General features: G+C 34.1%; 1 protein-coding gene across 1 annotated transcript in view; it reads right to left on the reverse strand.

The window, feature by feature from the left end:
• DNAH8 (dynein axonemal heavy chain 8) overlaps positions 1–18,745 on the reverse strand; it is a 120,052-nt gene that overhangs the window by 18,005 nt on the left and 83,302 nt on the right. The window contains 17 exon segments of the mRNA XM_069008487.1: positions 703–776; positions 1,656–1,858; positions 3,073–3,191; positions 5,199–5,320; positions 5,685–5,875; positions 5,978–6,230; positions 7,043–7,148; positions 7,620–7,802; positions 8,820–8,975; positions 10,270–10,425; positions 11,808–11,979; positions 12,708–12,835; positions 13,147–13,284; positions 14,532–14,744; positions 15,922–16,089; positions 17,420–17,596; positions 18,439–18,542. Of these exon segments, the coding sequence (XP_068864588.1) occupies positions 703–776; positions 1,656–1,858; positions 3,073–3,191; positions 5,199–5,320; positions 5,685–5,875; positions 5,978–6,230; positions 7,043–7,148; positions 7,620–7,802; positions 8,820–8,975; positions 10,270–10,425; positions 11,808–11,979; positions 12,708–12,835; positions 13,147–13,284; positions 14,532–14,744; positions 15,922–16,089; positions 17,420–17,596; positions 18,439–18,542 (2,663 nt within the window).

An 18,745-nucleotide genomic window follows, 5' to 3' on the forward strand; every position in this document is an offset into this window, starting at 1 on the left:
ACATTGTATTTGAGGTTTTGATTACTATCTCTCTGTAGCTACTACTTAGGTTTTTCATGTTTTTACTGTTGGGGAATATCATCTGCCATAACAAAATACACTACAACATTTAAAGAAAAATTCTTGTATATTGTTTAGAAATTCTTAGACATGCTTGGGACACAAAGCCAAAGGACTGACAATTAAAGCAATGACAAAGAGACACCAAGTGCTGGTGAGTAAGAGGTCCCGTCACTAGCAGAATTGTAAGGAAAATGTGAAACAGTATCGGGAGCAAGCACATCCTTCTGTATCTACAACTTTAAGCTATGTGTGCACTCACCATTTTATCTAGTAGAAGATATGAATCATCTAGGCATCTCTTAGAGGAGAGGAGATAAAGAAGAAATTCCAATAAAGAGGTGGGATCTGCATGACAGATCCAGGACCCAATGTCCTTTTACCCTTGATTAACAGTACAGTGATAAGTCAGGAATGTGCTGCTTTTGGAAAGCTGCTCAGTAGCACTGCTGCCAGTATTGACTTGGACTCTACATGTATATCCCACAGGGGAATGTTTTTAAACTCAGGCATTCAAAAAGACATGTTCAGCCTGAGATATGCCTGATAGCAGGATGAAAATGCAAAATATTATAGACTGCATGCTAAAGAGGTGTAAAAGGACACCCAGACAATCAACATATCGCAATGTTTTTCTCCCACCTGTTCCATTGACACCTCTATGAGTTTGCGTGCATGAACCTCTTGTCCTTGGCCCATAGAGATGGTCCTACATTCTATAACATATTTGAAAATTTAAGATTAATGAACTTACATTATTGAGAAAAAGTAAGAATTTCAATTCAGTCCAAAAAGCAGTGATATAAATACAGCGCAATTAAATAAACCTAATGCAAAAGTATATACTTATGAAAGCAGAATCTCTTCACCATCATATTATGGTACTATGTGTAAATTTTCTAAACACTGACATTTTGTGTAACAACATTGAAATACAAATACACAATACTTACAGATGTTAAAAACTGACTGTTGCGACTGTGAATGTGAATTTGTGCCAAATTTTAACAATGCCAGAGCATTTGAAATATGAAGAGATTTTTCTCAGTGTTGTTGAACACAATGCAAAGATGTAAAGCTGCAGTTATGAACATATTAATGTGACTAATGTCAAGAATATATGTATCTACTCCCAACACAATCTGTATTCACACTTTTTCAAAACTTCCATATAATGTGGAACTGAAGTCCAGAATATACAAATATAGATCTTGAAGCTATTTTCTGTAACAAAGTAATCTTCTAAACACATTACTGATTTTTACATTGCCTGCAGTTAAAACAAGAAAACATTATTGTCACCGTAACAGAATTTAAAAACAAGAATTGTTTTACAAGATAGGGATTTAAAAAGTTATCATCACTGGGAAGGATGATAACAATTTATTAAAAAAAAAGACCTGAATTACTGTCCAACTTCATACAGAATGGTTCTTGGCATACTGTCTTCTATTTAAAATATTATTTTATCTCTAAGATGATGTTTCAGGAAAAAAAGAATTTAAGAAATACTTCTCAGAAAAAAAATATCTCTGAAATTACTTACACTGCCCCTCTCTATATTAACATATGACAATGAGTAATTACTTTCATACCCAAATTAAGCTTCCTAGACAAGGAATCAATCTGGTCAGTTGGGTCTGATCCCATAGACAAGAAACAGATGAGAGGTGTTCGCATGTCACTTTCTTCCCAAGTTTTTCTTAAATTCAAAATAACTGGCTCTGTATATTTCTCATGCAAGGAACTTGCAATATATTTCCTGGCTTGGGAAAGCGTTCGGTCTGGACACCAAGACCTAGAAATTAAAATACACACAAAGATATAAATTCACTGCCTCTTCCTCCAAGATCAGACTTAAATTAGAATTTCTTAGGTTTGTCTTTACAGATATAATAACAGGCAGAGCTGATGGTCATCCCTCTAGTTATGACTGTCTGATACCTTCCAGTTGCTGGCAATTTTGCCTTAACTGTTTGCATTGGAATCTTCTGTTCTAGGCATCTTTATTGGGTTGGGACATTCTTCATTTTAAACACAACTTTTGTATTTGAGAACACAAAGAGGGAAATGTAAGATGGTTTTTGCCCTTTTAAAACTCTGCAGATGATTCATTGGGTCTGTTACTCTTTTAGGGTACAAAATCCAACTCTTTTGCACTGGATTGCATTTGTGTTGGTGATGAGTGTTTTTACCACAGAAAAACAAACAAACAACTACTTCTGGATAAAATTTATTACTTTGAAAATCTTCAATTTTTGATTATTTAAATGCTTAGGACTTAAATGCTCCCCTCCCTCTTAGGGTGTAGAGCATTTAACAATGTGGTATTTCCATCAGATTCTAGCCTTTTTTACTGCACAGGTTGAATCTGCTCCAAAGACAAATCACAGTCTAGTAAATAATATTGCTGGGTTTTTTCATAGTATCTCTGATTTATTTGTTACAGCAGTTGGAAAGTATACAATGAAAGGAGGAAGATATGATCTCATGCATAAGGCAGATGAATGCTTCTTTGGGGAAATCCATTTAATCCCAAGATCTCAGAGATCTTATATGATGCAGAAGATATAATTTATAGCACACTTTTCACATGGGGTTTTGAATACCTGTTTTGCATTTTCAGAATCTCTCTTCTTTTAAAATTTTTTTAATACTTGTTTAAAGCTATTCAAAATAGTTAATTTTAAAAGAAATTTTAAAAAAATTGAAAACTATCTGATTTATTCTAATTTTTCATGGGCTTCTCAAAGAAGGATGCAATATGGTTCCCAGTTTCCATTTGTCATGACGTAAAAGCAAAGCTTTAAATAATATTTTCTATAAATACCTTTAGATGGCAGAGGATAGCTCTGAAGTAAGTGAATAAAAACACATTTCATGTGAGTGAATTGATATTTAATGTCACCCAGAGATAACTAAAATTACACTATTATGCTAATAGCATACTGATAGGTTGAGACACGTCGTGTTGCAACTGTGTAATTTCCCAAAATTTCTGAAGATGCTCACCTGATGAGTAAAAGCTTGCGAAAGGTGTCGAGTGAATCACTGTATCCATTAGGTATAATTTCTTCCTCAGGGGCATCTTTATCAAACCAGTTTTTCCATTGCTTATCACTTCCAGCTATCTAAATTTATTACATTAACACACAGATAAATATATTCCAGCTGCAGTAAAATCCCCTTGCAAATGGAGCTTTTGATGAGAGGCTGTTATTATATTAGGGTATATTACAAGTAACATTGCCTATAGCATTTAAGACATATGCCATATGAATCGCTATTAAAATATTACAAAAAATATTAATTCAATTGTTGCAATTAGTGTTAAGATGCAGGCTCTCAAGCCAGTCAGCTATCTATGCATTCCCCTCCCAAACACATGCAGCTACTTAAGAAAAATCAATAATTAGCAGAAGGATTCTATACTACAAGAGGAACATACTGTGAGTGATTAATTAATTCCTTTTGGTCACAGAGTATGAAGAGGACCAGAAAAATCTCTCCAAATACAGTCTAGCCAGACAATGAATCACAAACTAAAAGTAACAGATTCTAGTAAGCCTCTGGCTTGAGAAAGAATAAATCTGACCACAAATATGATCACAATTTTAGGCACCTCTTAGAACCCATGGCCTAAGAGGACAAGGAACACCAGTGGACAGAACATAGTGAAAATGCAACTGAGCCTTTAATGCCATGACTGAGAAGGGTCAGCTACTGCAATATTCTCAGATCACTGGGAACAGAACAAGGAATGTACTGATAAAGGTTTAAAGCAGAAGATGTCTATGTTAAACTAGGCATCTGAGACTTATTTTTTTAGAGGAGAAAAAAAAATTAAACTAGCAAGAAAAAAAGAAAGGGACAGGAAACATCTTGAGAACTGGGCATATAATTCTCAGTCCTTTTTTTGTCACTTTAAATAATTTTCTATTTTTATCTAAATGAATAATGATACAGTTGTATTTGATACAATGAATCAAATAGAACAGCATTTCTAATGGATGAATATAAGTATTAAAAAGATGTTTTTACCATATTTGCATTTTTAACTGATATCCTAGTTGGCACCCTCCCATATTCCATTTCTATCTATTACTAAAATCATTTTAATTGTCACTTTTTAACTTGCAACTACATGACAAAAGTAAGACAGTTCTAAAAAATTAATTTAAAAAAGAGGGCTTTTGTGGTAACATGGTCACCTAAGTATTTTGGAGTCTAAAATTTTATTTGCACACATTCTAGAAAAGCCCTGGTGAAAGGACTTTTCTAGAAATAAGGTTCTGGTGCCCTAACAACCCAAAGTGAACAACCTAACTAAAGCTCCTCCAAATTTCTCCTAACTTAATATATCCTATTTTGATACCTACAGAAACCAAAAACTGGAAGAATTGGGCTGGTATGTATCCAGATCTTGCCTTGATACAGAGTTGGGAAACAGCCAGGACCATTTCCAGGTGACTATTTAGCTAAAATATTGGCTGCCCTTCAGGGCAATATATGCCATCACAAAATGGACTTGGCTGGCCAATGCTGCAACAGCAAGGAGAGCTTAAGTGTCCTGGCTATCAGCCTGATTAACAAGGAGTGCTTAGGTACAAAGAATGCTTAGGGAGGGGTTTAACTACACTAAAAAAAGAAAGAAAAATTTACCAAATTGGACATGTCACAAGCTTATGTGCATATAAGTTCACACATGTCTCAATAAAACAATGCATTTATAGCTAGCTCATCGTATCTGAATAGCATGTTAACCTTGGAATGGAAATGAGTGTGTAAAAACAAGCAGCAAACCATTCACTTGTAAAAAACCCCAGACTCAAGACAGAAGACAACATTGTAACTTAAAACCTGACACTCGGATTAATTTTATGAGCCTTTTTGATACCTCTACCTTTTTATCCTCTTGCTCTTTTATTGACTTCCTTTTTCCTTTGCTCCTGTTACTTCTCTCCTTTTTCTACCTGAATTACTATAGTACCAAATACCATAAAGCAGATAAACAAACATACCCCCATTCATGCTACCTAATTGTTTGTCTCTATGATGTTATTCTGCATTTTTGTGGAAACACAATTATGATGACAAAACTGGTTGTTAACATTTAAAAGATAATTAGCAAATATCACCTGTTCCAAAATTTCTTCAAACTGTGGAAGTTTGTTCAACTCCACTAGATTCAGCCATATCATGTCAAGAATCCAGCGACATGGTTTGGGTGGGCAAGCCTGTAGATCCAAAGCTGCACCTCCTGTGGATAAAAACATTCTGATGAAATATACATGATATTCCAGGGGTCAAGAAATAACTGGTATTTCTTTTTAAATTATCTATTTTGACCTAAGTCATTTTCTCTGGGATACTAACTGTACTCTTGTGTACTTAGGATTTATTTCATACCAAAGGATAACTTAAGCCATATAACGGCCTTCTCACAGGTGTTGGAAGGCAACTATTGGGTCTTCTCTAAGGCTTCCCTTTGCCAAGCTGAACAAGCCCAGTTTCCACAGAACTGTTGGTAGAAACCATGTAGATAAAGAAATAACACTTTGAAATGGTGTAAAAGTTAAATAGGTTCAATTAGCTCTACACATAACACAATTTTTAAAGCTTACCTCTAATGAGAGTTTGGAACTCTCTGTTTTCCACGTGTCCTCTCTCAATATCAATTTTTAAAGCCAGGAGGAGGGTAAAGAGGAATTTGTGGTTTTCATGCAGGCCCCTAACAGAATATGCATGAATTTCAAATGTAAGATGTTCAATAATATTTGAGATTCTTTTCTGAGCCACAGGAGACTTCTTAGACCTAAATCATGAAAACAAAGCACAAAGAAAACACACGTTAATAACAGCAAATACACTGGAAAGGCAAACATCTGAATAGTAGGAAAAATTACTGTTTTCCTACCTGGCTATGGATTGATCAAATAGCTTCAAGAACTGAGCCAGTGAAGTTTGATACATATTATTGACCATGCTCATTGCTGTAAGAAGGAAATAAAGAATGCTTCCACGTGTAGCAACAGGTCGATATTCCTCCTGAGCAGTATTAATCTTCACTTCAGTTTCTGCTGCCACAGACAACTTTACAGCTATTTCAGCAGCTGTTTGCTTAGTTGTTTGCAGGACACCAATTAAGGATTCATCATCCACTAGTGAACCTGAAAAGTAAAATACTGGATGTTTAGGACATTTTTGTAACAATGTTTCACTTCATATGTATATATAAAACAAAAGGCCAAAATACAGGAATTATTTATTAAAAAATTGAAATGATTTACTGATAACAGAAAGCTTTTAAAATAGAGACCAAACAAGATATGTAATACTAAAAATTATTTTTACATCAAACATTTTTAAGCAAATGCATTCAAAAGATGTCAAATGTATTTATACCAACGACTTTGCAACATGTACTAGAGAAAGTCACCTATCTTATGCCCATAACATACATAGTCAACAAAATACTTAAATTATTTTGAAGTCTATTCAGTGGCACATTCAAAGTAAAAAAGACTTAGGGTCCTAAGGGAAATGGTCACTCAACAATATTCATAAATTTCCAGCAGTTACTCTTTGATTTTCTGTTACCAGATTCTTTTTCCACCAGAGATGGTTACTGATCATGTTCAGGCTCATAACGTCCTGCAGAAGAGTTCCAACACAATGTTAAGCCAGGTTATTCTAATTTACATTTTCGGTGGGTTAAAGATTTGCCCGTGGTCAGATACGTTGTCTCATCTGACAGAAAGTGCTCAAAAAATGGATTTATTTCACAAAACTTGTTTAGGTGTTAAACTTAAGTGTCTGGATATAGTGGCATGCTATAGCACCAAATCCCTCATAGTCCTCATACTCCTACCATTGTATATTCTCTTACTGCATCTTAAATGGATATATCAGTTTCTGTATGGAAAGAATCTAGTGTGAATCATTTTATCTACCTAATCTGATTAACACTTTGATACAGAACCTTTGGTTGCACTTAGTTTGTAAAGAAGATTGTCTTCCAGTTCTTTCATCTTCCTCTTATTAGAAGTTACATCTTCCATGAGTTTAATTCGTTCTGCCTCTAGTTCCTGTTAAAAAACAAGAAATTGGCATTACACTTTATGGGTTGCAACCATGAGGGATACTTAAAATTCAGTTGCTGATTCTTCAAGTTCATGAATTGTGATTGAAGATACAGGTGAAGAGTTGGATTCAGTCATGAAATGTGCATTTTACTTTTCTTGGTATCTAAAGCGTGTTTTTAATAACAATTTTTTTTTTTAAGCAGTGTTTATTTAGTATCTTATGATGTATCTTGTCAATGTCAAATCCTGGTGCTTAATTGCTTGTGTTGTACTGACAGTCATATATATATATTAAGAGCCTCCCAATATGTTTTTGTTATTTGGAAATGTCTATACTGAATCTGAATATAATTTTAGAAAATGGCTAATGTCTTTTTTCCATTTGAACATTTCTTTTTTTTCTACATACCAAAACCAATTAAATGGAAAAAAAAAAATACATATCACTATGGTTTATGTGTACTGTTAACTTACCTGTTTTTCAGTAAGTATTACTCTTCTCAGTAACTGATTCTCAAGTCCTTTCATTGTAACAGTAAAATCGATAATTGATGTTTTTGCATTAATTTCAGGTGTGAAAGCAGGATTAGGTAGCTTTGTAGTAATGTACAATCTAAATGAATTCATAACATCTACTTCCTTATCACCAACTTTCACCTGTGGATTAAGTAAAAATAGTATTAAACAGATGAAAAAGAACTTTATTAAACTCAGTAGTATTGACCAAAAAAAACCTACAGTATTTGAAATGCCAGAGAGAGGAAATTTATTTCTCAATTCAAATTTGTCATGAAAATAAAAGTTAACGACCAAGTGTAGAAGTTAGAGTATGTTATAAAAGTAGCATTTCCCTCCAGCTAAATATAGGGATTACTTCCACTGTGGATTTTGATTAACAGCTTCAGAATCATTCTATTTCTAATCATACCTCAAATGAAGAAGTGGTAGAAGCTGCTGACCTTTGTAGAAATCATCATTCTCTTATGTCCAAGAAAAGAGGAATTATGTGATCCAACAATGGAACAGAAATTATTGGATATACATTTTATCTTTATTAAGAGATATAAGGTTTCAAAGAATCTTTCCAAAGAAATTAAAAATTTATTCCAAGTTTTCCAAAGAAATTTTTACAGAATTAAGATATTCCAAAACATCTGTCTAACTCAAAAGCTGCATGGGCACAAGGAAATCTGATCACTGTATATCATAGTATGAATCATGGAATCGTTGGTGTTGGTAGAGACCTTAAAGATCATCTTCCAACCCCACTGCCATGGGGCAGTGTGGGGCATATGAGGCTCCAACATATGAGTCTCCAAGGTGCCTTCAAATACCTGGCTTACAATGGAGTAGGACGAAACCACTCCCTTAAGCGTATTTGCACTGCTTGAAAATCAAGAGAGAGAATTTTAAGCATTTAATCGGATAAGCATAATTGGTTCCAGTTTGGAATCTTCAGTAATAACTCTGGTTGTTAAACACATATTTTAGACTCGTCAACTTACTACACAGCTGAGGCTCTGTCTCCTATATTTTATTAGTTCAGTTTGATTCTTTGCACTTCTCTACTGAATACAAAGTTTACCTGATTCAAGCAGGCGTTTGTAACAATGGTAAAATGACGTTTGTCACTAGGCTAACTACTTATTACACTTATTTTGTTTGATTACTAACCTTAAAAGCAGATCCAGATTTTATGAAATTTTTTTCTAATACATTATCAAGGACTGGATCCAACTCTTCATCTATATCTTCAATCAGGAGTGATCGTCCCAGTGAAAGACTATCTTCTAGGTGTTGTCGGAAATACTTGTCATTTAGAGTTGTTACCTCAAAAAGTAAATCATGAATTGGTGTAAGGACAAAGCATTTCCTCAAAGTCATACATGAAAACCACAGATCTAACCATCTGAACTTTTCTCGTTGTTTTTGTTAGTTGCATTTTAAAGAAGGTGCTATAAATGTTGACCATGCAGCAATTTATGCAGAAATACTTCTGTGTGTACAATGAAAAGTACCATAAAAAGGTGAATTAAAAGGTTGGCTGTAACTGAATCCTCAGAACTTCCTTATCAGATGAATAATGTACTAAATAAAGCTGGTATAGCTTATCACGTATTAAAGATGTTATGTATATTTTAGAAATCAGAGGCATCTAGCTTTTAATTTTCTGTTCTATGTCCTAGAAGGACTAGATTTTCTAATTTTAGCTTTGACATGCTGAGAAATTCTTTCTGGAAATCTGAACTCAGTCTAAAAAATGGATCGCTGCTACAATATTATGAATTCAGATTGATAGTTCATGAAATGGGATTCATAAGATATGAAATTATTAAAAAGCAGGTATAAACTAGCAAGCTATATAACTAACTAATGCTAAACCCTCCAAAATTTATTGATATTCAGGACATATGAGTTTTCTCAACATTCAGGATGAGTTTTAAAATGCAGATTCCTTTTGCCATGCCACATCATTTGGGCAAAAACAATTTTTGATGCAAATGGTGACACATTAACATCTTTGTATTATATTTCATAAGCAGACATTTTACCTATTGGCTTAAGCTATAAAAGAGCTGTGAGTATTGCAGTAATGTTAGGATATGCAAATTTTTCTTGGGTTTGCTTCAGCTGGTTTTCTTCAACTTCTTTTTGAGTGACAACCTCATTATGAATACCCTCTCAGCTCCTAAACTATGGACTGCAACATTGAGGCACTTTGCCTACACTTTCAGAGCTGTAACTTATCCTGTGATTATCTGGAATGTTACTGATGGTTGCCCAATTTACTCTCCTCTAATAATTTCATATTATACTCTTTCACTTTACTCATCACCTCTTGTCCTCTTTTGTGTAGGGAACATACTCACCCATCTTGAACAAAAGGCTACTTCCTTCTCTTTTATGCTCTTTGCTAGAGTTCATACAAGTTAGATAGTCTTTTCCAAGCCCTTGAGTGGGATTTACAGCTGTTGTCAAGTTTCCTGCTGATGCATCTACATGATTGTCAGTCTCCATACATGTTAAAAGTTATATCACACTGACTCACATGCAACCCCCTTCTAAAGTAGTAATGTTTGAAGGAGTATAATAGAGCACACCATTCCTTTAAGACACTGTTTACCTGTAATTCATTATCCTGTTCTTTATTTTTAATCCACTCTTTTCCTTGAGTCTGTGGGTCTACCAAAAGTGGGTATCTTGATGCCTTAGTGACAATGATACCATTCTGAATTGAGAGGTGATCTCCAGGCAGTCCTTGAAGATTCCACTCACTAATCTAAAGAACAAATTTTTTATAAAAAGAGATTAAGAAAAAAGTTAGTTTGGAATAAATTACTGCTGGAATTATTCTTCAATTAAAATTGTTCTAAGAAGAAACATGGACATCAAAGGGAATGCATATCTGAACCTGCTAAAGAATTATTAATGCAGATATGAAGATATTTCTGGAATTTTATTTTTATGGGTGTTCTTAACTACATAGAATTATTAAAAGTGTATTTTAAAGTGTAAGGATGTCACAAGACAGCTTGGTAGACAAATTACACATTGGGGACAATTAAGTGAAGACCAGGCTAAGAGAGTTTTTGGGAAATAATACTTATTGAAGGAAAATTGAAGATTCTGTCATTGCCCTCACTTTGATTTCTTATACATTCACATTGAATAAAAAAAAAGGAGTGTATGTATTCTTTTCTAAATTATGACCAAACCCACTGTTTTTAAAGTGCCCTGGTTTTGGCTGAAAGAGAGTTCAATTTCTTCTTAGTAGATGGTACATTGCTGTGTTTTTCTGATTTAGTATGAGAATAATGTTGGCACAATGATATTTTGGCTGTTGCTCAGTAGTGCTTACCCTAAGTCAAGGATTTTTCAGTGTCCTGTGCTCTGCCACTGAGGATCTGCACAAAAAACTGGGAGGGAGCATGGCCAGGACAGCTGACCTGAGCTGGTCACAGGGATATTCCATACCATAGAATGCCATGACCACTACATAAACTGGGGGAGTTAATCAGAAGAGGGAATTGACTGGGTATTGGTCAGCAGGCAGTGAGAAATTCTGTTGTGCATCACTTGTTTCTCTTGGGCTCTGTTACTATTAATTATTATTATTATTATTATTATTATTATTATTATTATTATTATTATTAGCAGCAGCAGCAGCAGCAGCAGCAGCAGCAGCATTATTGATATATATATTTAATTATTAAATTGTTCTTGCCTCAACCCAAGAGGTTTATCTTTTCTTTCCAATTTGATTTTCCACCATGGGGGAGGGTGGGTGGGGTAGGGGTGTGAGCAAGTGGCTGTGGGGTACTTAGCTGCTGATTGAGGTTGAACCATGACAAACAGGTATGTGATCTATAGCTGTGGTTTCTCAAATTAAGCTACTTGACAGTGATCTTACTGGCAACTGTCTAATTGCAGAATACGTCATTGGTTATAATACATATCCTGCTTATCTACCTAACCATTCCTCAATACTTATATTTAGTGGAAATTGCCAAGAGCATTTGGAAATCACAGAACTACACAGCACAGCAATATTTGGAGTATTGGGGATTATAGTTCTTCTCTAAGCAAGCATAATGCTGGCTAACACTCATAGAGGATGCTAATGAAAATTCAAATTAAACCCTCCAAGCAGCAAGAACTTACTGTTGGTTGATCTACCAACATAGAAATCAGGTTCAAATCATCAGAAAAGGGGATTTTATGAGCTCTCAACTCTGTTTCCCATAAGTCTTTAAGCAAAAGGTTCCTGAAGTCTTGATTAAAAGGTCCACAGTATGAAAGAAAGCCTGTGCAGAGCAGTATATCTCCCACAAGTCTAGAAAAGGAAGGAAAATTATCATTAAAAGGTGATGCACAATTTCAATTTCTAATGACTTAGACAAACAGCTTTTGAAACATAAGAAGATTTTTAAAAAATGTGTTATGTTTCCAAAGCATTTTTGTGGCAAAACTTAAAAGTAGTATTTTATGAAAATGCTGTCTTCACCCCTACAAAACAATAAAGCCCTGATGATAACTATTCCTTCTTTCCTAACTGAAGCAAGAAAATGGTGTATTTCTTAAAAATACGTCTGCAATACAATATTTGTCAAAGATACAAGCCTAGTTCTATTGAAGTGAGTAGAGCTCACCAGAAATGCCCAATTTCCCCATAGGAAATTTGTGGTAACATGAGTGTTCTACAGAAGCTGAGCTTATCTGAAGGTTTCACTTCCCCAGTGACATCAGAACAAGGTGCAGTATTAAGGGGGCTGGAGAAGCAGCTGTAATACAGGCACAAAACAGCACTACTAATAATCTCTTTGGAAGCTAATTCCAAAATCAGAGGTATTGTTCTTAACTGAAATACTAGCACTCAGCACCCATGTATTCCTACTTTTGGGAGGAAAATTCAAATTTCAGGATAGTTCATTTGATTGCCTTGCTATATTAAGATTTCCAGGAAGAAAATTAAGTACGATGATTAAAGCTGCTAAATTGCTTACCAACACTTCAGTTTTTACATGCATTTTCTTTTTTGTTTTTCTGTAATGAATTTGATACCTTTTTATCTGAGATTTAAATTCCTTGCTTTGCTGAGTCCACCTAACTTTCTCTCCACTCAGTCCATCTATAAGCGCAGAGGCTGCTTGCATCTTTCTTTTGCATGTTTCTGCATCATTTTCTAAGTCCTAAAATTGAAAAAAATCCTACTTACTTTAATCATAGAATGCAAAAATGTTTAATAAATGTATATTTATTATAACTATTTTATTTATTTAAATCTCATTCTTGAGAACTCTTAAGGGCATCTATTGTCTGATATGTTCCTATTCACAGAAAGAAGGGAATAGGAGAGAATATAGACTTAAATCTCTTACTTTTACACCTGAATCTCATCCATGTTATTCAATGTAGCAGGGAAGTGTGTTTGCAGCAAATCCTAATTGTATGAAAATATTTTACAAGCATTTTTCCTAAGAGTAAAATACTTATCTCTCACCATTTTCTCCTTCATTGCTGCATCAAACTTTGCTTGCACTTTATCCAGTTCAGCTTGCTTTTCATCTAATTCTGCCTGAGCCTTTTCTTTTTCTGCATTAGCTATTTTCAGACGACCTTCCTGTTTTGCCAGGTTAGCCTGCAAAGAGAAAAAATATTAAAAGTACAATCATGTAAGATTTTAATATAATTCAATGAACTATTTAAGCCTGCTTAGCTGGTAATCATGAGACAATAATACACCAAAATAACTTTTACATAAATATCAAAAACATTTAAGCTGAAAACTGTATCACATATATACTGAAGATAGGATCTTTTTTGTTCAGTGACAATCCAGTACCTAAAGTTCTACTATATATTGTTAACTTTCTTCCTTCAAAAAAAAAAATTACATTTCAAGAAGCTGGTTAAGGAAGTAAGGTTTCTGATCTGTACTTATTGATTAGACTAGAGGAACAATCACTCTATCTTCTTGCTTGACTATATATTTTGACTACATGTAATTTCCTCTCTTATCAGTGCATTTTGTAGGTTCTTTATCATCTAACAATATTGCTTTTACCTGCTAGAAAATGATCCTAAAACAGTGAAACTCCCTACTGCTGCTAAAATGATATTTATGGTGAACACAGGAAATTAATTAAATTTTTAAAAATAATTCATCTGTATTACTGTTGCTTCTGAAAATAACATTTCTAACAGTGACAAAAATATGAAAAAAATTTGGGATTTCCATGTGCTCACCCCTTTTACTATTTTTTCTTTTTTAGTGTGCTACATTTAAGGATTAAATACTTGGTTTAGAACAAAAAATCACTGCCTTTGAGTTTCATAAACCTGAAAAAGAACACCCACACTAAAGCAAAAATTTCCTCTTAAAAAATTTTTCCTTATTTTACTTCCTACTATTGCAATGTATCTCCTTTATTGATGTGAGCTCTGAAGCTCTTTAGAAAGCCAATATTTAGGTAAGATGTCAGTCTTCCACTGCCTCTAAGTTACCAGGAGAAAGCAAAGAACATAAAATAGCTGCAAACCTCTGTTTGCAGGACCCTTTAGAGAAGGAATGAAGATCCTGGTACAACATTTTGAAAATGATTTGTAAAGTAATTATAACATAATAAAAACAAAGACTGAAAACACCTTTGCCTATACACAGGAAACCAGATCACACAAATTGAATCTAGGCTAATTTTTTTTCTTCCGTGTTCTCTCTAGAATCAAGAAGAAAATAGGGTTTTTTCTGCTTCTACCATCTTTAGCCACTAAAGTCTCAGGCAATTATGTCTGAATAAAGATATATACATACATACATACATATATATATGTAGGATCCTATTAAACTAATGGTAAGCAAAGACAAAGCAAGAGATGATGTATTACCTTAAGAGGCAAGACTTCTCTGTTAACACCATAAAATACCACCATGGCTTGTGTCCAAGAGAGGAGTCCTGCCACGTTGCCACACACCTTTTGACCGTGTTGCAGTGTATAGTCTTCCATTTCAAAGTAAGGCTGGACTAATTCTACTGTCTCATCATTGATTGTATCCCTAGCAAAGTTCCTTAGGTTGTTCAAGAATGGGCCACTCATAAGCTACAAAAAACAACACACAAGTTACTTACACATTTTACTTTCAAAGTCTTGTTCATAGGTGACTGTTAAAAAGTTTTCCTAAAATTCTTCTGTAAACAGAGTTAATTAATATAGTTAATAAGTGTGCTATTCAGTTGTAACTCCTCCCACACACCTTCAATTATTTTGAAGTTTTAACCATTTACACTCCAGTAACTACGTTCAAAAATTACTGATGTACTTTCCATCTTCTATATTCCTGTGTTGCCATTTTAAAAGCATTTAAGAAGCATCATTTAATTTAAAAAAATTAACCAAAATAAAGACTCAGCGATACATATGTAACTTAAAAAAATGCCTATGCATTTGTGAAATGTGATCTAAATTCTGAAAAGCGAAATCATTGGGTTTAACTTTTTCTAACAAATATTTAGCATTCTAAAGGCAATTCATGGAATAACTGCTTATCTCATTTTATTATGTCAGTGGAAAATAAAAAGTTTTGATGATTTTTTTTTTCCACTGTAAAAGCGTATTAATAAAAAGTATTTTAGATACTCTTTGTATCTAATATACATATTTTTTCATCATTTGCATGAAAAAATATTGAGGCACTAATATTGGCATATTAATACATTACTAGAGGTAGAGAACAGAATTTAAAGAATGGCAGGAGAAGGCATGAAAATCAATGTGTATCCTGAGAGAAGATCAAAGTCCGGAGGGACAAGATGGCTGGCTGACCAAGGAATCTGGGCCAGGAGTATTGAAACACAGAATGGGTAAAGATACTCTTAGTCATTCAATTAATCTTTCAAACAAACAAGGAGCCTGAGAGGCTCAGAAAAGGCCATTTAAATGTGAATCTACAAGTTCCCAAAGAGAAAGAGAGCTTTTCCAGAATGTCTTTATCTCATGTATGGTTGACATGACTGGTATGATTTCTTTATTTGCCATCAGGCCTTGTGCCAGGAACAGGGCAAGGAAACTCTAAAGCTTCTGCTGCAGAAGTCTCTAAGCAATTCACCTATGATTTCTACCAGTTAGACACAATGTATAGATACAGTTTATCTCAAAACAATATGCATGCCTTTTAATAAAACTCTGTCGTGTTTTGGGCAACCAGCATCACAAGTTCTCTGATAAGCAAATTGCTATTGCTGATGTTTAAGAAACACTGTTTGAAAACTCTGCTTACTTTTAATGATTCTCCCCATGATGGCTTGCAGCAAGGCTTTTCTGGATCCAGGGTCACTTGATCCAGTTTCTTTTGAAACAGTAGCAGACAACAGTCCATGATCCTCATAATCAGGTGAGGAGGTTTTGCGAGTTTTCTAACAGTAGCAATATCCTCTGGTCTGATGGTCTGTTTGAAGAAAGATGTAATAAAAACCTGCATCAATACCATTACTCTATTTTCCCACTAAATATCTTGATTTTAATGTTTGTGTGTAATACTTTTCCCTGAGATACATTTGTATTACATACGTACTAAAAAAGTGAGAAACTTGGCCTAATTAATAGTTTCATGAAACTTTAGTAATTTCTATGAACATTAGACAAGAATCTTCCCAATATTAAAGACATCATTCAAAAATCAAATTGACATACAACAGCATTAACTTGACTTGTCAGTCTAAGTGTTTAAAGAAAACTTTATTGTAAAATTGTATAGGACTTAACTAAGAGCAGTTTGCTTGATAAAACAGTATTTCAGATTTTTAGTAGTTAAGTGTCATTGTTTATTCTGAGATGGATTTAGTTATTTTTGTTCAGTTTTAAGTTGTAGATATAAGATACCATTTTTAACTTCATTTTCTAGTAGCATCTCCCATCACTGACACTCTGCTTAGTTCAACAACCATTACAAAATTAATAAAGAATTAAAAATTACAAAACTAACAGTTATTTGTGTCTTAAAATACACACATACCACTACCTGCCTAGAAGGAGTAGTTATGGATACATTGCAGAAACCATTTTCTAAGTCCACACATTTTGTAAGTGAATTTTGTGACCATTTTTGGAAGTTTCATTCATCTCATGATCTAAATGTCAGTGTACGAGCAAACAATGCTCCTTTTTTTTTTGCTTTTGCCACTCAAAAACTTCTGTCACATAAATTCTGGTAACTGAAATGGAAGGCCTTACATTATTGATTTCTGATTTCAGAGTTTTTACTGTTTAACTGTTCAGAGCAGAATAATGAAATTATGTAGCATAATTTTGCCTCCAGATATCTGAACCCTGATTCTGACTGCCCTAAATCCCCCTTGTTTCCTGTTTCTCTTAAAACTAAAAGCATGGGGTTTTTTGGTGAAGGAAGAGATAGATTTTTACTTGTCTTAAAAGGCATGTATGACTACTTAAGTTGGAATTTAAAACATTCTGTTAGCACAAGAAGTATTCTCTTTGATTCAGAATAACAGATATCCTAAAGGCATCTGTAGGTTTTGGAGAGATCTACACATTCATAATGATCAAGTATTGGGATGGAAGGAAAAAAAATAATACAAAATAGTCCCTATGTGTTTAAGGTAAAATGTGAGTGCCTTGAGTATTCATGAGAGATATGGCCACCAACAGTGAGGGGCTGGTGTCAGCAGTCAAAACCAAAAGGCAACTCTGTGTTGGTGGCTCTGGCCTCTCACAGGTGATGCAAATAATACTAATAAAAATTTAAGACTTTTATTCACTTTCAGAGCTTCTTCTGCTTCTTCTAGTGCTGGTTTAGCTGCCTCCAGTTTTCTTTCTGCTTCCTGTTTTTCTATATCGATTGCATCTACAATTCTTTGTGCTTTATCTTTCACACCCTGGACTTCAAGTTTTATTTTAGTTGCAGCTTCAGCACTTTCTTTGACTTCTTCTAATACCTGGAATTGGTAATAAACACATAAAATCTGTAAATCAAAATGGTGGAACAAGTGATTATGAGACACAAGATAAAACAGGTATGTAACAGCTATTAAATATATAAAGCTAACCCTAACTACAGCTAACTATATACAGTGTCATCTAACTATTGAATAAAAATTAGACATGAGAAGTTTAATTTCATCCCTTTCTGTCATATATTTCTCTCTTACAAGATTAAAGGCCTCGAAAAATGCAGGCAGTCCCTTAGTCATCACCAGCCAAAAGTTGACTCTCCAGTGTATATTAAATATGTACTATCAGAGCATTATGGTATCTTTCAGAAAACAGAATGCCTATATTGATCCATTCCCTTGCATACCTTTCCAGTCATTTTGGAAACCAGATTTCTACCAGACCACCAATGTCATGAATACACAGATACCTTGTTAATGTAAAAGACAAAATCTGAAACTGCACTGTAATGAAAATTTTTCTAAGGAATTCTGAAATAGAAAAGTCCCCTTATGATGTTAATCTCTTATCTGCTAGTAAGTGCACATATAAACCCAAATTTAATAATGTCAATTAAGCACAAACAAAAAAAAACTATGGAAAAAAATGAAATCTGAAATCTGATTCTTATCTGAATGGGTAAGAAATGGGAGAAGAACAAGGAAAGCACTCAACCTCTGCTGCACTCTAAAAGTGCCTCACTTTCAGAAGCAAATGCTGAATCAACATGCTATAGAGTAAAATCTCATTTTAGACAATGAGACAAACTTTTGCAAATTATGACAAAATTCTGCAATTTTTTAAGTTACTGTAGACACTGTATATTCCAGTGCTGTTTCACACTCACTTTATCTGCCTTAACAGATGTCACAGCCAGCTCCTTCTCCTTAATAGCCAAGTCCTTAGAGAGTTTAGCAACAGATTCACTGGCTTCCATCAGCTTGGACAGACCTATCAAGTAAAAGATAAAATTCAGAAATATAGAAACTTTTTTTCCCCCTAGTTAGATTATACAATCTAAGTCCAGACCTCTCATGCTCTGTACCTTGTGTTCTCATTCAATTTTTTGTAAAGGAGAGAAAGTGGGGGTAAGCAGCCATACTATCATGACTGTGCCTACTATTCACTTTTCATGGATATAAATAATTCCACGA

The sequence above is a fragment of the Aphelocoma coerulescens genome, chromosome 3, assembly GCF_041296385.1.
Source record: "Aphelocoma coerulescens isolate FSJ_1873_10779 chromosome 3, UR_Acoe_1.0, whole genome shotgun sequence".
In the NCBI taxonomy this organism is placed as follows: domain Eukaryota; kingdom Metazoa; phylum Chordata; class Aves; order Passeriformes; family Corvidae; genus Aphelocoma; species Aphelocoma coerulescens.